Consider the following 18673-nt stretch of genomic DNA (forward strand, 5'->3'; position numbering starts at 1 on the left):
GTAACCATCTAAGTAAAACAAACACTAACAAAGCTTTTTACCAAGAAACTGAAAATTTTAATTCAGCATTACAATCAAAAAGTCAAACAAAGCTTAAAACAGCTTGGATATACTCCATTAAAAAACTAAAAAAGAAGTTCAACAATTCATAAGCCTTAAATTACACCTTCACCTGAAAACCTAAATTTGAAAAACCAAACCACTGCGCCTCTTCTTCTAGTGCTGGTTTAGTAACATACCTTTGAATGATATTTCTCAATATTTTCTTGTTTGTTTGATTTTTGAAATGCCAGACCTAATAAGTAATAATCTCAAATTGGAATTAATGTCCAAAGAGTCCAAGGTTACCAGCGCCACCACAATAAGTTACCCTGTATCATGAAACAATTTGGAAAAGAATCTTTATTTTGAAAGAAAGGGAGAAGAAAATGAGTTTCAGGAGGACACACGACCTAGAGCATCGAGATATGATGCCACGCGTGGATATCCAACAACACATTTTATCAGTATAAGATCATCATCTGATGGATCTGATGGCTGAGAATCGTGGAGCATTGAAGGAAGGGGTTACTGCGAAGCATTGAAGAACACCCAAGGGTTCACTTTATTCCATCTCGAGAAGGATCCAAGATCAACGACGAGAGTTGGTCCAACTGACACGGATGTGAAAGGGGCAGCAGACAATTATCTGGCGCGTGCAGACGACCCAACCACCCGCATTAAACACCCTAGATTAGGATACATGTCGACCAACCTGTGGAGGATGAAGAGGCGACTCATCGTCACCAAGCATAAAACGCTGGGTGCATCGGTTCAGAGCGAGGATACCAGCGGGATCTGCACAAAGAACAAGAAGATAAGATTCCAACGCCTCTGACGGTGGACCCCATGTACCACTCCTATAAATACCCCTCTCCACCAAGAGAGAAGGGATCGAGTAATTGAGAGAAAAACTAGAGAAGAGTTTAGGAAAGAGAAATAGGAAGAGTAAGTATGGTTTATATTCCCCATGGCATCGTTATTCACCTAAAAGTCATTCGACCATCTTTGTAATCTCACCATATATAGTGAAACCCTCAACCCCGTGGATGTAGGCCTTAGTGCTGAACCACGTAAATCATTGTCTCATTTACATTTCAGCACTTACTTTCTGTTATTATTATTATTCCTTGTGATGTATGCTTCAGAACTATATCGAGTAACTGAATCGATCCCTCACGACTAGACAATGACGAGTCCGAAGACTCTGAGTCGATGAGTCAACGTGATCCGTGCCGTTTTATATTTACATTATTCCACGTATTGTTTTATCGGCTCATGCGAATATTGTTTGTGAACACGTGGATGCCTTCGTAATTTATGTGTTCACAATCTGGCGCTAGAAACAGGGACTCTGTCCCGGTAAAAGATTTATCTTTCCTGTGATTTTACCCTCTCTTAGACACTCAACGCTATTCCATGTGAAATAGTGTCTTGAATGTCTCCATCGCTTTGTCATGTTTCTTCTCAAAAACATTATCTTTTTTATAACAAAAGCTCATCAGATCTGATTTTCCCTCAGATCAGACTTAGATTTTGAACCATTTTAAAACCAAACCACCAATATCTATTCTTTTCAAATTTATGCTAAGTACTTTTCAAACTGCGCTTTAGATCTGTTAGCTTCGGATTTATGATCTTTGGATCTAACCTTTATTTTGAAAAGATTCCCGTTGAAACCTGAAAGCATTCGAAAGGATTATCTTCGGGCTCATTCATAAGTGCTTTCTTTGTATTTAACCCGATTGATTTGAAAATATTTCCCCCCAAGATGATCCTGCTACGGATCTCTGCTTTCATCGGATTTCTAAGTTTTCGTAGTCCCTTTAACTTTGATCAATTAAATAAAACTTTTGAATAATCGCATGTAGAACCATTCTTCTAACGATGCCAACAACTTTCAAAATGGACCTGGGGCATTTAAGAAATCCAATACCCCTGAAGAGGGGAATAATAGCTGAATTCTCTATTTTAACCTTCAGCGTCTCGAATCCATGAGTAGATCTGCGTTTTTAAAGTATTTGGATCTCTCCAGATCTTCATTTTAGTTCTCGATCTTTTGGAAATTTTTGATCGAGTTACGCTTTTGGGCCTGCACGCTTGATTAGCTTTACTAACAGGATCCACGTGGATATCGGATTCTCGATGATGTTTTACCTGTGCAGGCAAGGAAAGCAAAGATGGAAAGCACGAAGGATGCAGGAAAGGCTAAGGAATCATCCAAAGAAACACCCAGGACAACACCAGTCATGACACGCAACAAGCAAAAGGGTGAAAAAAACGAAAACGACAAACCAAAAGCCAGACGCTGCGGAAATCACCTCCCTATCAAATACCAATAATGTAGCAGAAGCGGCTCTCAAAGTAGCAGCAACAAAAGCCCATGCAGCAAGAGCTGAAACAGCAAAAGCCGAGGCAGCAAGATCAGCGGTAGCAAGAGAAGATGCAGCTAAAGCCGAGGCAGTAAAAGCCGCAGCAGCTGCCAGCATCCTTGAGCAACGGGAAGGAGTTGCAGAATCATCAATACCGCAGCCAGTCTTCGGGATGCCGCCAACAAATGAGCAGAATCAAACTCTGCCAATAACCCAACCATTGCTGACAAGAAACCAGACCCTACCCCCACACGTGGAATTATAGATAGTGAACACCGAGCCCCCCATCCCTCTAATCCAAACGGTTGATGAAGATCATACCATGGCCCTTGGGGGGCAGGGACAACTCGGCACCCCAAAAAAAGGATCAAATCATCCCCCCTGTTGATGACAGATCTTGAGGAGATAAAGAAGAACCAAAGGGTGTACGCAGAAGCAGTGGCATTGTTGGCCTGAGAAAACCAAGAACTCAGAGATAAGATCGCCCAAAGATTGGGAGCAACTCACTAGCACAACGAAGCCTTGTGCGAAGCCAACTCTAAAGCACCTGAGCTAATTCCTGACCGAATAATGTCCGTGACAAATGCAGCAAATCCCGAACCATTAAACTGAAGGCCAACCAGAGGAAACAGATCCAACGATCCAAATTATGTCCCAGAAGACTCGGACTATTTCGACAGCGAAGATCAAAGACCAAGGCAAAACCCAACCAACGATGATCACCATCGTGCAATGGAGGAACTTCGTGCCGAAATGATGGCGGAAATCAAGCAACTAAAAGCTAGGAAAGTTGGGGGAAGACTAGAAGAGGTGATGAGAGAAGCAAGCACCACACCACTGACCCCACGTTTGGCTAAAGCTTTGATTCCTCAGAAGTGCCCTGTTCCAACATTCGAATGTTACGACGAGTCCAGCGATCTTGCAGCGCACCTTCGTTATTACAATCGTATCTTAGCACGATGGGAGCAGGACGATACAGTCCTCTGTAGGTATTTTTCTTCAGGTCTAAAGGGATCAACACTATCTTGGTTCGATAACCTGCCTCCCAACTCCATCAATTCCTACGTCCAGCTCACGGAGAAGTTCTTAGAAACTTATATGTACAACAAGGCAGTCAACGTAAGAATAGATAAGCTCTTCTTGCTGGCAACCGCTTACAAAGAGACAATCAGGGAGTATACCGACAGATGGCACATAATTTGTCAAGCCATAGGAAATGTAGATCCAGTGGTCAACATCAACTGTTACAAGTGGGTACTGGATAAGATGAGCCCGTTATTTGTGGAGATCCATGGAAGTGTCCCTAAGACAGAAGGAGACCTTCGAGTAATCATTGAAAAGCACGCAAGGCTAGAAGAGATCCAGCGGGAAAATCCTAGGGCCCAAGCTCAAAGATCTCATCGAACTAACTTTGTAGAACAAGCCAGCGGATCAAAGAGGGGCGGTTCAGCTGAACGTCCTATTGATGATAAAAGAGGACGAAGGGATGACCGTCGGTGTGACGATCGGAAAATCGAAGATCAAGTCTTCACGAAGCTGAACATAAACTACACCCGCATTTTGAGGGAGATCAAAGGCAGAGAAAACCTTGAGTGACCGTGGTCCAAAGGCAAGCAGCCTCCTAGGTCTGAAAACTCAAGAGATTACTGCGAATATCACTGTTTCAATGGTCACCAGACCGAGAAGTGCAAGAATCTCAAGATAATGATCCAAAAGTTGATTGACGCAGATGACTTCAAGCAGTACATATAGAAGGTAGATAACGAAGATAGGACCAAGCGAAGCAAGCAAGTTCAACTGCCAGAGGGAAACCGAACACTCAACACCATCTCATGTTCCGAAGCTTCAGGACCCTCGCTAACAGCACAGATAGGGAAAAGGTTAAGGAAACAATTCGAAGACTACTGTGAATTATACAAAATCGATGGGGTGGAAGTGGACGAGCATGATCAATGGATGAACGCGCCCATGACCTTCGATGCAGAATACATTGAGGAAGATATGGAAGATCATAACGACCCCATGGTCCTTACCTTACTAGTGGCAGGGTGCAATATCAAGAAGATCCTCATTGATGTAGGGATTTCAATTAATGTTCTATTCTACGACATATTCAAACGAATGGAGCTTAACGATGAACAACTGATGTCTTCGTATTATACCATCTACGGATTCAACGGGGCACCTACAAAGCCGTTAGGAGACACCGTTTTGCAAGTGGATGCAGGACCAATGAAAGTAGATACTCGATTCAGTGTAGTAGACGCTCCTTCCCCCTATAAAGCCATCATTGGCCGAAGATGGGTGCACAAGCTCAAAGGAGTAGCAGCGACCTATCATCAGTATCTTAGATTTCCAACACCCGAAGGGGTAATGGAAATAAAGGGAGATCAGGTCACCGCTCGGGAATGCCAAGCTATGCAAAACCAGCTCAACAACGAACAAGATGAGCAGCGGAAATCTCGTAGAGCCCGAAACAAAGAGGCCGCGAAAGAGAAGGAAATTGATCTTTATCTTGAAGAAGAGTCTGGAAGGAGCCTGACGAAGGATAGTATCGTTCTAAACACTGAGGCAAGTACTTCGACAACTAAGGAAGCTGAAGAGCCTACCAAATAGCAATTAAAGAATGTCCCTCTCCTAGGGGAACCAAAGCATACGTTCACACCTGTAGAACCCGTGAAGGAGATCAATATAGGGATCGAAGAAAAACTGAAGATGATCAAGATATGGACTCTAATGGATGAAGAAAGAGAGACTGCTCTAATCAAATTACTCATGGAGTACGCAGATGTCTTCGCGTGGAAGTTAGGGGATATACCAGGGATTGATCCGAAGATAATACAACACGAACTTCGTATAAATCCAGGCACACCCCCTTCAAACAAAAACTACGAAAGGTAGCACCAAAGTACCACCAGGGAATTGAGAAAGAGCTTCGCAAATTGTTAGAGGCAGGATTCATCAAGGAGGTCAAATACCCTACATGGATATCGAACATGGTCATAGTACCAAAAAAGAATGGGGGAGTAAGGATATGTATCGACTTCACCAACCTCAATAAAGCATGTCCGAAGGATAGCTACCTGCTCCCAAGCATAAATCAAATGGTGAAAGCCGTCGAAGGATACGAAGAACTGTCATTTTTGGATGGATATTCTGGCTACAACCAAGTAGCCCTTGCTAAAGAATATCAACAACACACGACATTCTACACCCCGCACGACCTCTATTGTTATACAAGGATGCCCTTAGGACTTAGAAATGCAGGGGAAACAAAGCATAGAATGGTTGATGCTATCTTCAAGCCTTGGATCGGGAACACCCTAGAAGTCTATGTTGATGATATGCTTGTCAAAAGTAAGCTGCGCAAGGACCACCATAAGAATTTGAGGGACGTCTTTGAAGCAATGAGGAAACACATCATGAAAGTAAACCCAGAAAAATGTACATTCAGCGTTACCTCAGGCAAGTTCCTCGGATATTTAGTAACGAAGAGGGGCATCGAAGTAGATCCATCCAGGATACAAACTATCCTGGAGATGCCATCTCCGAAGAACCTGAAAGAAGTCCAAAAGCTTAACGGATACCTAACATCTTTGGTCAGGTTCATCGCTAGGTCATCGTACAAATGCAAACATTTCTTCAACATCCTCAAAAAGGGAAGCAAGTTTGAATGGACCACAGAATGCGAAGAAGCTTTCCAGAATATCAAAGAATATATGGCAACATTCCAATCCTGCAAAAACCTGATCCCGATGAGGTTCCGACCCTTTACATAGCAGCAACAGAGGATGCGGTCAGCGCAATGTTGGTCAAAACAAACACGAAGGTAGAGCAGCCAATCTACTACGTCAGCAAGACACTCAATGCGGCAGAAAGAAATTATACGAAGATCGAACAGCTCATCTTGGCGCTAGTATGGGCCACCCAAAAGTTGAGGACTTATTTTTTGACTCACTATATTCGTATTCCGTGCAAAGCACCACTGGAGGCTGTTCTCAAGAGCGCTGGGAAGGTAGGAAGGATAGCCAAGTGGAACACTCACCTGGACCAGTTCAACATTATCCATGAAATCCAACACTCCCAAAAATCAAAAGTCTTGGCAGATTTCCTTGCAGATCTACCCCTGGACAACGACGAGGAAGTAAGGGGCATACCAGAAGCAGACGAAGGCAAATACCCAATTGACATCCTCGAACCCTCAAGCCAAAGGCGATTGGAGGTCTTCGTAGACGGATCAAGGAATAGAGAAGTGTAGATGGGGAAAAATGATTTGCTGGTTTTTAAGGAATTGAGGAGACGACCGTATGGACTAGACTCCTCGAACCGACTGAAATGTTAAACCTCACACAGATGCACCCCTGCAAAGGGGATGATTTAGATTCGAGAGATCAATCTGTAGTACTCCGGCCTAAATCAAGACAATGACCATTCCGGAGTAAATTCGGTCACAAGAGAGGATGGGTTGATCTGTAGGAGGGAAGTTAGGAAATGTGTGGAATTAATGGTAATCAAAGATTGTGGGTGTGTAAATTCTGAATATGATAAGCTCTGAATGATTGAAATTGCTCAATTGATTGTAGTTGCTCAATTGATGAGTTGATGATCTCGTGTTGTCGATGAGACGTGAGATTGATGATACTGTTGATGCCGATGATTCAATCATGATTCAGAGACTTATTTATATTGCTGGAATTGTAGACACCATGATTCCATGAAGTGTGACAGTTGATGGAATCAAGGAGTGGGGAAGTGGAGATCGTGTTTGAAACCAGTTGCTCAACGTGTGGATACTTGGTCGATTTTACACCCACTACCTCGTGAATCCCTTCAACTGATTGCACGACTTTCTCACATTCCATCGTGTGTTTGAACACACGAAACTGAGGAAAACACCATGAGATGATGAAAAATAATTATAAAATAAGGAATGAGGAAGCGTGGGACCGCCGTGGTCAAGGCATGGTTGGCCATTCGTGACCACGGTCCCGTGGTGCCTTTTCCTTAATTTTATAATACTTTGATGATTTTATGAAAAATTCATGAATTTTGAGAAATTTGATGAATTTAGGGAGTTTCCATGAATTGAAGGAGTTTTCATGAGTTCAGGGAAGCAAAAAAATATTAAAATAATAAAACAAGGGCGTGTGGGACCATGGAGGCATGGCCGGCCGGCTATGGATCGGTCCCACGAGTTTTTCATAATTTTTTAATATTTTTTAGGTATTTTTTAGGTATTTTAGGGAATTTTTCCTAATTTGAGAGAAATACCATGAAATCAAGGAATTTGATGAATTCAAGAAAAACTAATAATAAAATAATAAAACAATAAAACAAAGGGGCGTGTGGGACCGGCTAGGGCATGGCCGGCCGGCCAAGGCCCGGTCCTACAAGTTTTCATAATTTATTTTATTTTATTATTATTATTTGATGATTTGTGAAAAATACCATGAAATCAAGGAGTTTTTTCATGAAATTAGAGAAATAATAATAAAAATAATAAAATAATAAGGAACCATGGGGTGTGGGGCCGGTTGGGACCAAGGCATGGCCGGTTGGCCAATGGTCACGTCTCACACTCCTTTCCTTAATTTTTTATAATTTTTTATGGATTTATGGAAGTACCATGAAACCGAGGAGTTTCCTCGAGACGAAAGAGATTTGATAAAATGAGAGAATTTTCATCAAATCATGGAAAATAATAAAAATGCATTAAAAAATATAAAACTGGCGTGGGATTGACCACGACACGGTTGGTCGGTCGGTCGTGTGTCCGTGCTCCCAGCACCCTGGTCAATATTTTTAATTATTTATTATTTTCTTCTCTATTTTGCATAGGTTCATCGTTTCGTTGTATTTTTGAAATACTTGTTCGTGCGGTGACTGTTAGTATATCGTCGTTGAATACACCTTCACCATTTGAATCGGCGCTTACTTAGAGGTAGCTCAGACGCCTGGTTGTTGATTATTTATTACTAATTGTGGAATTCGGTGGAGAATAATTCACAAAACTGAGCAATAAGATGTTTATTATTAATTCATAAGATCAGCTGAGGATTCGACTACGAATTCAGAATAATAAAGTGAGCATTACCATTCCATGGGATCGTAGATTCGACCATAGAATCCAAGTAATTAAGATTTATCTATTACCATTTATTAGACCAGTTGTGGATTCGATCATGAAATCGGAGTAATTAGATAATATAGTTATTGCTATTCTATGAGATTAAGCTGTGGATTCGATCATAGAATCAGAACAATTGTTATTGCCATTCCATGGGACCAGTCGTGAATTCGACCATGGAATAGGAGCAATAATAGATTATTCTGGGAATTCAGTAGTGAATGTCACGGCAGAATTAATCTTAATTAGGAATAATTAACTTTGTGGCTCTATACTAGCAGAGCAAGCTGTCTAGGAGCATTAATTAACCCTATATGAGCTTGTCGGTAAGTCATATCCTTTATATAGTCAGGGTAAACTTGTTGTTTGTTCCTGAAGACATTATCGCTCTATACTAGCAGAGCAAGCTGTCTAGGAGCCGTCCATCTCGTGATACTATATAGAAATAATCACTGAAAGTATTCAGTATTCATGAGATATGTTGTTGTCCAGTCGTGAGACTACATATCTACATGTACTCTGAGAGAAAGTACTCTCCATTGAGAATTTGATGAGAGACCCATGTCTCGATACTCACGTCTGATTGCTGAATCAAAGCTTCGTATAATTATTAGTTTACGAATTTAACCTTTGTCAAAAATCCACCATCTACATTAAGTCCCCTGCTTACTGAGGAAAGTTGTGTTCCTCAATCAGCATTAAATGGTGATTTTCCGGCCATAAATAATAATACCAGTAAATGAACTTAGTCGTAAGTTGAGACATTACCGGATTTAGAGAGCATGAGCAAACCACGACTTGATGAAGGCTTCAATGTCATGATTGGAGCGTCGTTTGATGAGCATAAATTTGTGTTGAACCGCTGGTTTGGACGACGAGTCCGTGGTCGGTTAGGATTCGCGGGTCGGGCCCAATTAGGAAATCCTTAGAAAATTAGGTTTTGGAAATAAAATTGATATAAAAGGGATTAATACCTCTTTTTTTTTATTCCTCCCTCACACGACCAACACCTTGATCAAATCTTCATCTTCATCACGCCAACAGCAGGAAGTCGCCGGGTTCCAGCGCCGCCGCCAGCCAATTTCCGGCCGAACTTTCCAGGTGCGTTTTTTTTTTTTTCTGATGTTTATGATCCCCATGAGTTGTTCATGCTTTGATCATGATGAAGTTATATACATGTGTGTATATTAGTGTGAGTTTTATGAAAAACCCTCGTTTTTTGAAAACGTATGTTCGTTCGATCGTTAGTTTTGAAAGATAACTATAATCCCTGATTTAGGAGATATTTTTATTTTTAATATGAAGCTAGGTCCAGTGATGAAACTTAGTGTATGAGCTTTCATGTGTACCAAGGTTCTATCATAAAAGAAGTGAATTTTCATGAAATTGGCATAATCCTTCGTTTTAAAGACAAATAATGATGACGCGAAGGAAAATATGTATGATGAACTTGTGTCCAGTGATAAAATTTTTCTTATGAGCTTTCATGTAAATACAAAACTTTATCATATGTATGAGATGTGAGCTTTCACAATATTTTTGGAATAAACCTTCGTTTTAAAGACAAATAACGATGATACGAAGGAAATATATTTTTTTTTATATATGCAGCCGTGACATATATTGTGTAAAATATGATGGTATATTTTATTTGCATGAATTTGTTTTCATTAGATAAAATTCTTGAGAATTTATGAAAGCAATGTTGCATTAATTGCTATTTTCGAAAAATCAGAAGTGTGTTTTGAGGAACCTTTGAAGATAGACAATATATTTATGATGAAATATTTTATTGTTGTAAACTTCATAGGTCAGTTGTGTGAATGTTCATATTATGAAAATTGTGTCCGTGATTTTATGAAAAATCAGTTTCGAAATTAATAAAATTTCGTTCGATTTTTGCAGTTTTCGAAGAGACGGACGATTTTGAGTTGTTAACTCTAGCATTACTATCACTATTGTTAGTGGAAGTATAAAAGGTAAGAGTTAAGAGTTACCATATTTTGCTGATGTTGTTTTTTTTACATAGTAGTAATCTTTGATCTTCCGGTTTCAGAAAATGTCGACCAACAATAACAACAATTACGATTACTGGTATTCCTCTTCTTCCAATGGCTCTTCAGATGAGGATTCCAACGGTCCTGTAGATAAAACAAAGGCTAGGGTTACCCAAGAAGGGGCGAAGCCTAATGTTCCTTTGGGTGAGCGAAGAGTCTCTTTTACTGAACTTGAAAAGAAAAGATCTGAAGACAAAAAGGAGGATGCCCGTCATCGTGAAAAAGATCGCACCCGGCGTAAGAGACAGAGGGTTGAGAAGAAGCGTCAATTCTTGGATGGGGTGCCTTCTGATTCTGATGCCGATGCTTCCGAAGGAGAAATCACATGGGAACCATCCGAGCGTTACGTTAAGCCTGATCGATATGAAAAAGAGCATCGGAGGACGATGAATAAAATTGAAGCTGAAGCTGCAACAGAAGATAATTCGGATTCAGATGATGATGTTATCTTCCATCCACCGGACTTCACCAATAATCCTGACAGTGACTCTGAAGAAGATGATTCCGAGAAGGACAATGACGATGAAGCTGACAATTCGGATGAGTCCGACGAGTAGTTTTACTTCCATCTTCTTGTAGATGGTAGAGCATTCCATTTTTAGTCTTCATAGTGGATATATTTCTTTTGACTGTTTAAACGTCTTTACTTCAATTAGACTTTCCTTCTGAATGATGAACATTTTGTTAACGTTGATTTCTTCTAATCCATGACATGGACCAATGTTCATATATCCAAATTCACTATGATTTGTCAATTTTCATGATAAGTAACATAACACAACTAAGAATTCATGACGTATACAAGGCCGCGTGGCCTATCCTTTGACTCGTGATGTTCAGTCCCCAGTGTGTTATTTTCCTTCGCGTCTTTGGTATCGATCTTTGAAGCCTAGGGTTTCAGTGAAACTCTTAACTGACTTGACTATATTACTATCACCTGATATATATATCTTCAAGACTCCAAATCTATGATCCACGCAAATATTTCTTCCATTCCTGAGTCAGTTTCATCGTGCAGAGAAGTTTTGATCCAACCCTCTTGCCGTCATGTCGAGCAATAACATTTCTTCTCAAGATGATTTTCAGTCGAAGCGTGAAATAACAACGTCTATCTCCGTAAGTTGTATACTTATTCTTCTTCTCCTTTCTTGTCTCTGTTCAATCGAGATTGTTGATCACAAGAGAATGATTTGTCGTAGGACTGTAAGAAGAATGCTACTCCTCATAATGCAAGGCCTAAGCGGACTGTTAGAGCTCCTGCCCGGTATGGATCGGCTCATGCTGAAGCTGGATCTTCTTTAAGTAAACCTATGAATCTTGAGATTATACTGAGTCCCGGGATTAACACTTCTTCGTTTCATCGTATGCGGATGTCCGTGTCGTCGTCGATGCTAGACGAAGAAAGAGTGGAAAGTCCGTGACCGTGGTTGAGGTTGAGGAAAGCAGTAACCAGGCATGTGAAGATTCTGTAGGATCCGTGGAGACCGGAGACGGTGTCCATGCTCGTGAATACCCAACCGCTGGACTTTTATTCGAAGCCCCGTTGATTAATACCTTCCCAGATAATGAAATGGTCGGAGGATTCGTGATTCCCAAATGTCATGCATCTCTGTACACCAAGATCTGGAAGAAGTATAATCACATTGCCACCACAGAAGTGTGGAAAGGTTTTCTTCCAACCCTTTTAACCATGGTAGCGGCGTTATTGCCTATCATCGAGGAAATAAATCAGATGCACTTGCGAGACGTCAAAAACCATGAACTGCACCAATGGGATGAAATGATCTCGAATTGTGAGATATTGCAATTCAATGTAAGATGGCTCCGTCGTCGTCTTGAGATAATCAAGGTTCATAAGGCAACAGAGGCTGCTGATGCAATTTTCATGAATGCAGCTTTACTGGATGAGGAGAGGATACTGGCTCTGGAGTCAGCAAGGGTTGAGAAAGCGGTCGAAGACTTGAAGGAAAAGACTAAGATTTTTCAGAAGAAGCTTGACGAGGCTTCTTACAGGGATTATCTGTTGCTGGATGGTTTGCTCTGAGTGAGCATTTGTGGTTGTTGTTTTTTTGAGTAAATCTGAGTTTCTAGTTAGGTGAAATAGTTGATCATGGTATGAACGAATTTTGCTCATTTATGAAATGTTTAATGAACAAAGGAGCATTCGCATGCTCTTTGGAGGAATGAAATTATATTTTATGAAAATGCTTGAAATGATGAAGAGGTAATTTGTTTCATGGATCAGGCATAATAAGCTTTGAGCCATTTTCCATTGATGATGTTTCCTTCCTTTCCTCCATTGATTGCTAAAATTTTATAGTATCCGCTAGACACTGCTTTGATAACAACATATGACCCTTCCCATTTAGGAGAGAACTTAGGAGCGGACATGTCTTGTTGAATGTGTTTTTCCGTCTTTAATACCAAATCTCCTACTTGAAATGTTCGAGGTCTTACCATTTTGTTGTAGGATCTGGAGATCCTCTGTTTGTAAGCTTCCACATATTTTTCCACCTTGGTTCTCCTTGATTCCGGCATATCTAGCTCAGCGATTCTTGATCTGGAGATTTCGGCCTCATCCCATTGTACACCACTGGATGCTACAATCCTGGCTGAGGGAACTTTGATTTCTGCTGGAAGTATGGCGTCGGCTCCATAGACAAGGGAATATGGCTAATTACCGATCGAGCTCCTTGGTGCAGTTCTGCAAGCCCATAGAGCCATGGGTAATTGCTCATGCCATGATCGAGGATTGTCATGAATCGTCCGACTGATAATCCTGACCAAAGTCTTGTTGGTACTTTCTGCTTGACCATTTCCTTGTGGATAGTAAGGCGTTAAGAAGATTTGTTTGATCCCATATTTATTGAGCAGCTTCTCAACATCTTGATTGGAAAAAGGAGTTTCGTTATCTGTGATGATATGCTTAGGAACTCCGAATCTGTATATTATGTGCTCTTTGATGAAGGCGGCAATCGTAACTCCAGTGGTGCTTCGAAGAGGAATAGATTCGAACCACTTGGTGAAGTACTCTGTCGCAGTGATGATGTATTCATGTTGTTTTGAAGATGCTGGATTGATCTTCCCAATGATATCTAGTCCCCAGCTGTAGAAAGGCCACGGACTATTCACAGAATTCAATGGGAGACAAGGAGTGTGGATGAGATTACCATGGGTTTGGCATTGGTGACACCTCTGAACGTGTGCGGCTGCATCATCTTCCATGGTTGGCCAATAATATTTCTCATGAATTTGAAGAAATAGTTTCCTCTTTCCTTGATGTTCTCCATCATGTACTTCCTACAGGATTGTAGGGATTTCATGTTCGGCTAAGCACCTTAGTAAATTTCCACCAAAGCTTTTGCGGTATAAGATCCCATCGAGATAGACGAATCTCTTAGCTTTCTGAATGAGTTTGACTGATTGCTTATTTTCTAGTGGTAGTTCGTTGTCCCGGAGGACCGTCAAAACCTCTAAGTGATGAGGAGGTGTTTGGCAATCAGGACAAGATCCTTGTAAAGCTCTTGACTGAGTCTCCATGGATGGCCAGTAGTACCCCATTCTTTGAAGCTTTCTGTAAAGTGTTACCACTAACGTTTTCCCATAGACTTCCTCATGTACGCGCTTGAGCTGTTATTCCGCTTCGTCGCTCCCAAGACAACGTGATAGAGATCCATCAGGGTTTCGATAGTATAGCCCTCCATGAAGCAATAAGTAGTTCTTCAATTCCTTGAGGTTGAACTGGCTTTCTGAAATAGAGCTACTCAATTCATGAATGATGGGTGCTCGCCAATCGTTCGCGGGAATGTCTTCGATCTGAGTGAGCCAAGTTGAAGATACCATACGCCTCTGAAAAGTGATCGTTTTCTGTGCTCCTTCGAATTGCAGCTTGGAGGCGAGAGTTTCTATGAAATCAACATGCCTATTGTTAGTCCATCCAGTATGGACGATCGTTGTGTCAGCAAAATAGGTCAACAGTCGCTGAGCTTCGGTTCTGAATGGAGCAAGTGTGATTTATTTGAGAGAATACGTTCCATTCATCTGGTTGACCAATAATTTTGAATCCCCCCTTATCTCGAGGTGTGTTTCTCCTGATTTCTTGGCCAAGGATAATCCTAATAGGAAGGCTTCATATTCCGCTGAGTTGTTGGTGCAGTGAAAATCCAATTTGAACGAATGTGAGAAAACTTCACCAGATGGAGACACCAGCACTATGCCCGCTCCTCCGGTGTCACTACTAGGGGTGGCAGATCCATCAAAGTATAGAAGACATTTTTCTTCCTTGATGACCAAGATGTCTGGGAATTCACCGGGCACTTCTTCATGTAGTGTTGTTGTGTCTTCCCCTGGAAAAGCGGCGAGCAAGTCTGCGACCGCTTGACCTTTGATGGCTTTAGGTGGCGTACAAGCTATGTCAAATTCTGATATCTGGAGTAGCCACTTCGCTGGTCTCCCTATCAAGGCTGGATTTGATAGCAAGAACTTTATGGGATCAGCTTTGGAGATGAGTACGACCCTGTTAGATAGTAAGTAATGCCTGAACTCCTGGATTGCATGTACCAATTCCAGGCATGCCCTTTCGACCTTCGGATATCGGAGTTGAGCATCTCTCACTGTGCGGCTTAAGTAGTAAATCGGTCGTTCGACGCCTTCGTCGTCTTCCTGAGCGAGGAGTGCGCCGATGGCGACGTCAATGGAGGATGTGTAAAGAATCAGGCGTCGTCCCTGCACTGGAGACCTCATGACGGCCGGTGACAATAATATTTGTTGTATTTTATGGAAAGCTTCTTGTTGAACAACTGTCCACGTGAAGCTTGCTCCTTTCTTTAGAAGAGGTGTGAACGAAGCGATGAGTTGAGCTGATCCAGGAATGAAGCGTCGAATATAATTTACCTTGCCCATAAAGATCTGTAGTTCCTTCACGGTACGTGGAGGAGGCATGGTGGTAATAACTTTTGCCTTGTCTGGGTCGACTTTGATCCCTTCGGCCGTGACCAGGAATCCTAAGAATTTTCCGGAAGAAACTCTGAATGCGCACTTCAAATGATTCATTTTTAATTTGTATTCCCTGCATCTTTCAAACACCTGCCTTAGAACTTCGAGATGAGATGCCCGGGCCTTCGATTTTACCACCACATCATCAACATAGTCTTCCACTTGCTTGTGCATCATGTCGTAGAATATAGCAGTCATGGCTCGTTGATAGGTGGCACCAGCATTTTTTAATCCAAAGGGCATCACAGTGTAGTGAAAATTCCCAATGGGAGTACGGAACGCAGTCTTGTTGGCGTCATGTTCATACATCTTGATCTGGTTGTACCCACTATAGCCGTCCATGAATGAGAACATACCATGACCACTGGTTGCATCGACGAGCATGTCAATGTTGGGTAGAGGAAAATCATCCTTTGCACAACATTTATTCAAGTTTCTGAAGTCGACACAACATCTGATTTGACCATTTTTCTTCTTAACAGGTACCACATTTGCTAGCCACGTTGGATGAAGAATAGGCTTGATGAACCCTGCTACCAACAGTTTCTGGATTTCGACCTTGATTTGCTCCTCGACTTCGTCTCTAAATTGTCTGGGCGGTTGTTTGACAGCTTTGGAACCAGGGACGATGTGCAGGTGATGGGTGACGAGTTTGTCATCCAGACCCGACATTTCTTCGTACGTCCAGGCGAAGACATCTTGATATTCTTTCAATAATTTTACCAGTTCGGTCCGCTCCTCTGGTGATAGCGGTGAACTGATCAGGATTGGCCTTGGATCGTCATCAATCTCAATGTTGATTGTTTCAAGATCGTCAATGGTAGAGTCAGTGCCGTCTTGTAGTTGTCGTGGGGAATCTTGGACTTCTTCTTCAAGTGATAGCTCACTCTGACATGATTCTTCATGGTGGGGAGTCTTTTCCTCGTTCTCCCCGATTAATTGCTAATCTTTCCGTCGGAGATAAATGACTCTCCCTTCTACGTCTCGATCGGTCGTGAAGCTTGTCCCTGGAGTTCAGACCTGATCATTATGGCGTTTAGTCGGTGCAGTAGGTGACTTGATCATTTTAGCAGCTGAGGATGACGGATCGTTATCAGCCTTCTCGATAATCTTCCAACTTGGAAGTGGAGTACTGCGAATCCTGCTTGGAGGTTCCGGGACGCCTTTTTGAGATTCAAGTAACTCGGTATCATAGACGGGAGCATAAGGAGATGATGAGGCCGGAATGCGAACGATCTTATTGTCGAGCATGGCCTTCATGCATTGATGGTATGTTGAAGGAACCACCTTGTTATCATGGAGCCATGGGCGTCCCAGTATTATGTAGTAGTCAGGTTCTTGCTCGATCACATGAAACTTTTCTTTCGATCGATTCGGCCCCACCCTCAAATCTACGTACGCATATCCATATGTATGGCTTTGACTTCCTTCAAATCCTGTCATTAGGATGGGATAGCGAACGATTTTACCTTGTGGGAATCTGGCCATCCTGAGAGTCTTCATAGTGACAATGTTAGTGGAAGCACCAGTGTCAACAAGAGCTCTTCTAAATTCGGTGCCTTTGATGAAACCAGTGACATACAATGCTCGGTTGTGTCCTTCATCCGTCATGCGATCTTCTTTTCCAAAAGAGATGTTGTCGATCGAATGCCCAGGCACTAGGGAGACTTCTTCAACTGATGGTGTTGGTGGCGTTATTTTCACGCTGGATGATATCTGGTTGAGTGCTGAAAATATGTCTGTGCGCTGATCCCTGGAGAAGTGCAGGAGTTCACATAGATTTTCGATCAAATGTGTGACCACTTGTTCCACCGGCTTCTCGTATGTGGTGAAGCTGTTGATTTGAGGGTCAGATGACGCTTCAGTCCCCGGTGTTGAGGCTTCTGGAGCAGAGATACCGCCTAACTCAGACGTTAATCTGATGAGAAAGTCGAGGATGTGGTTTATCGTCTCCTTCATCGGGTCCATGTTCATGGTATGGACCTCTAGGATTTGATCCAACTCTGTCAAAGTCGGGATCCCTCTGCCTTCCATGTCGCCAGGCGTAACATGAGGAATGTTGCCGTTTGAAATATTCTGATCTGAATTAGTTGAATTAGTCCTAAGACCAACCATCTTGTGAGATTGTTATATTGCAACCAAGAGATTAATCTCCCACTGTGGTCGCCAATCTGTAGATGGGGAAAAACGATTTTCTGGTTTTTAAGGAATTGAGGAGATGACCGTACGGAGGAGACTCCTCGAACCGAGCGAAATGTTAAACCTCACACAGATGCACTGCTGCAAAGGGGGTGCTTTAGATTCGAGAGATCAATTTGTAGTACTCCGGCCTAAATCAAGACAATGACCGTTCCGAAGTAAATTCGGTCACAAGAGAGGATGGGTTGATCTGTAGGAGGGAAGCTAGGAAATGTGTGGAATCAATGGTAATCAAAGATTGTGGGTGTGTAAATTCTGAATATGATAAGCTCTGAATGATTGAAATTGCTCAATGGAGAGTAGTTGCTCAATTGATGAGTTGATGATCTCGTGTTGTCGATGAGACGTGAGATTAATGACACTGTTGATGCCGATGATTCAATCATGATTCAGAGACTTATTTATATTGCTGAAATTGTAGACACCATGATTCCATGAAGTGTGACAGTTGATGGAATCAAGGAGTGGGGAAGTGGATATCGTGTTTGAAACCAGTTGCTCAACGTGTGGAGACTTGGTCGATTTTCCACCCACTACCTCGTGAATTCCTTCAACTGATTGCACGACTTGCTCACATTTCATCGTGTGTTTGAATACACGTGCCGTAGACCGCCAGACCAAAACCCTATGTGATATCCCCCCAAGTGAAACGATTGACGTCTCGTGGTTTGATGAGACGATGAGTCCATGTAGTCGTTGAGTTGAACATGATATTCTGAAACTCATGAATTGAACATGTCAAGAGACAAAGGTATAGTTCTTACGATGAAGTGAACAAGTATTGCTCATTCGATGGATCGTTGAATATTGATTGTTGAACCAATATTGAGCAAATATTCCTCATCTGAGCAAGTGCTGCTCATGTGATGAATTGTTGAATATTT

General features: G+C 41.9%; 2 protein-coding genes across 2 annotated transcripts; both read left to right on the plus strand.

The window, feature by feature from the left end:
• The first annotated feature begins 3167 nt into the window (after positions 1-3167).
• LOC113278667 lies at positions 3168-4007 on the plus strand. Its single transcript, XM_026527442.1, has one exon. The coding sequence runs from the start codon at positions 3168-3170 to the stop codon at positions 4005-4007; it is 840 nt and encodes a 279-aa protein (XP_026383227.1).
• Positions 4008-4379: 372 nt separating this feature from the next.
• LOC113278669 lies at positions 4380-5027 on the plus strand. The gene has a single exon (XM_026527443.1). The coding sequence runs from the start codon at positions 4380-4382 to the stop codon at positions 5025-5027; it is 648 nt and encodes a 215-aa protein (XP_026383228.1).
• Positions 5028-18673: the final 13646 nt, after the last annotated feature.

The sequence above is a fragment of the Papaver somniferum genome, chromosome 5 (assembly GCF_003573695.1).
Source record: "Papaver somniferum cultivar HN1 chromosome 5, ASM357369v1, whole genome shotgun sequence".
Lineage (NCBI taxonomy): Eukaryota > Viridiplantae > Streptophyta > Magnoliopsida > Ranunculales > Papaveraceae > Papaver > Papaver somniferum.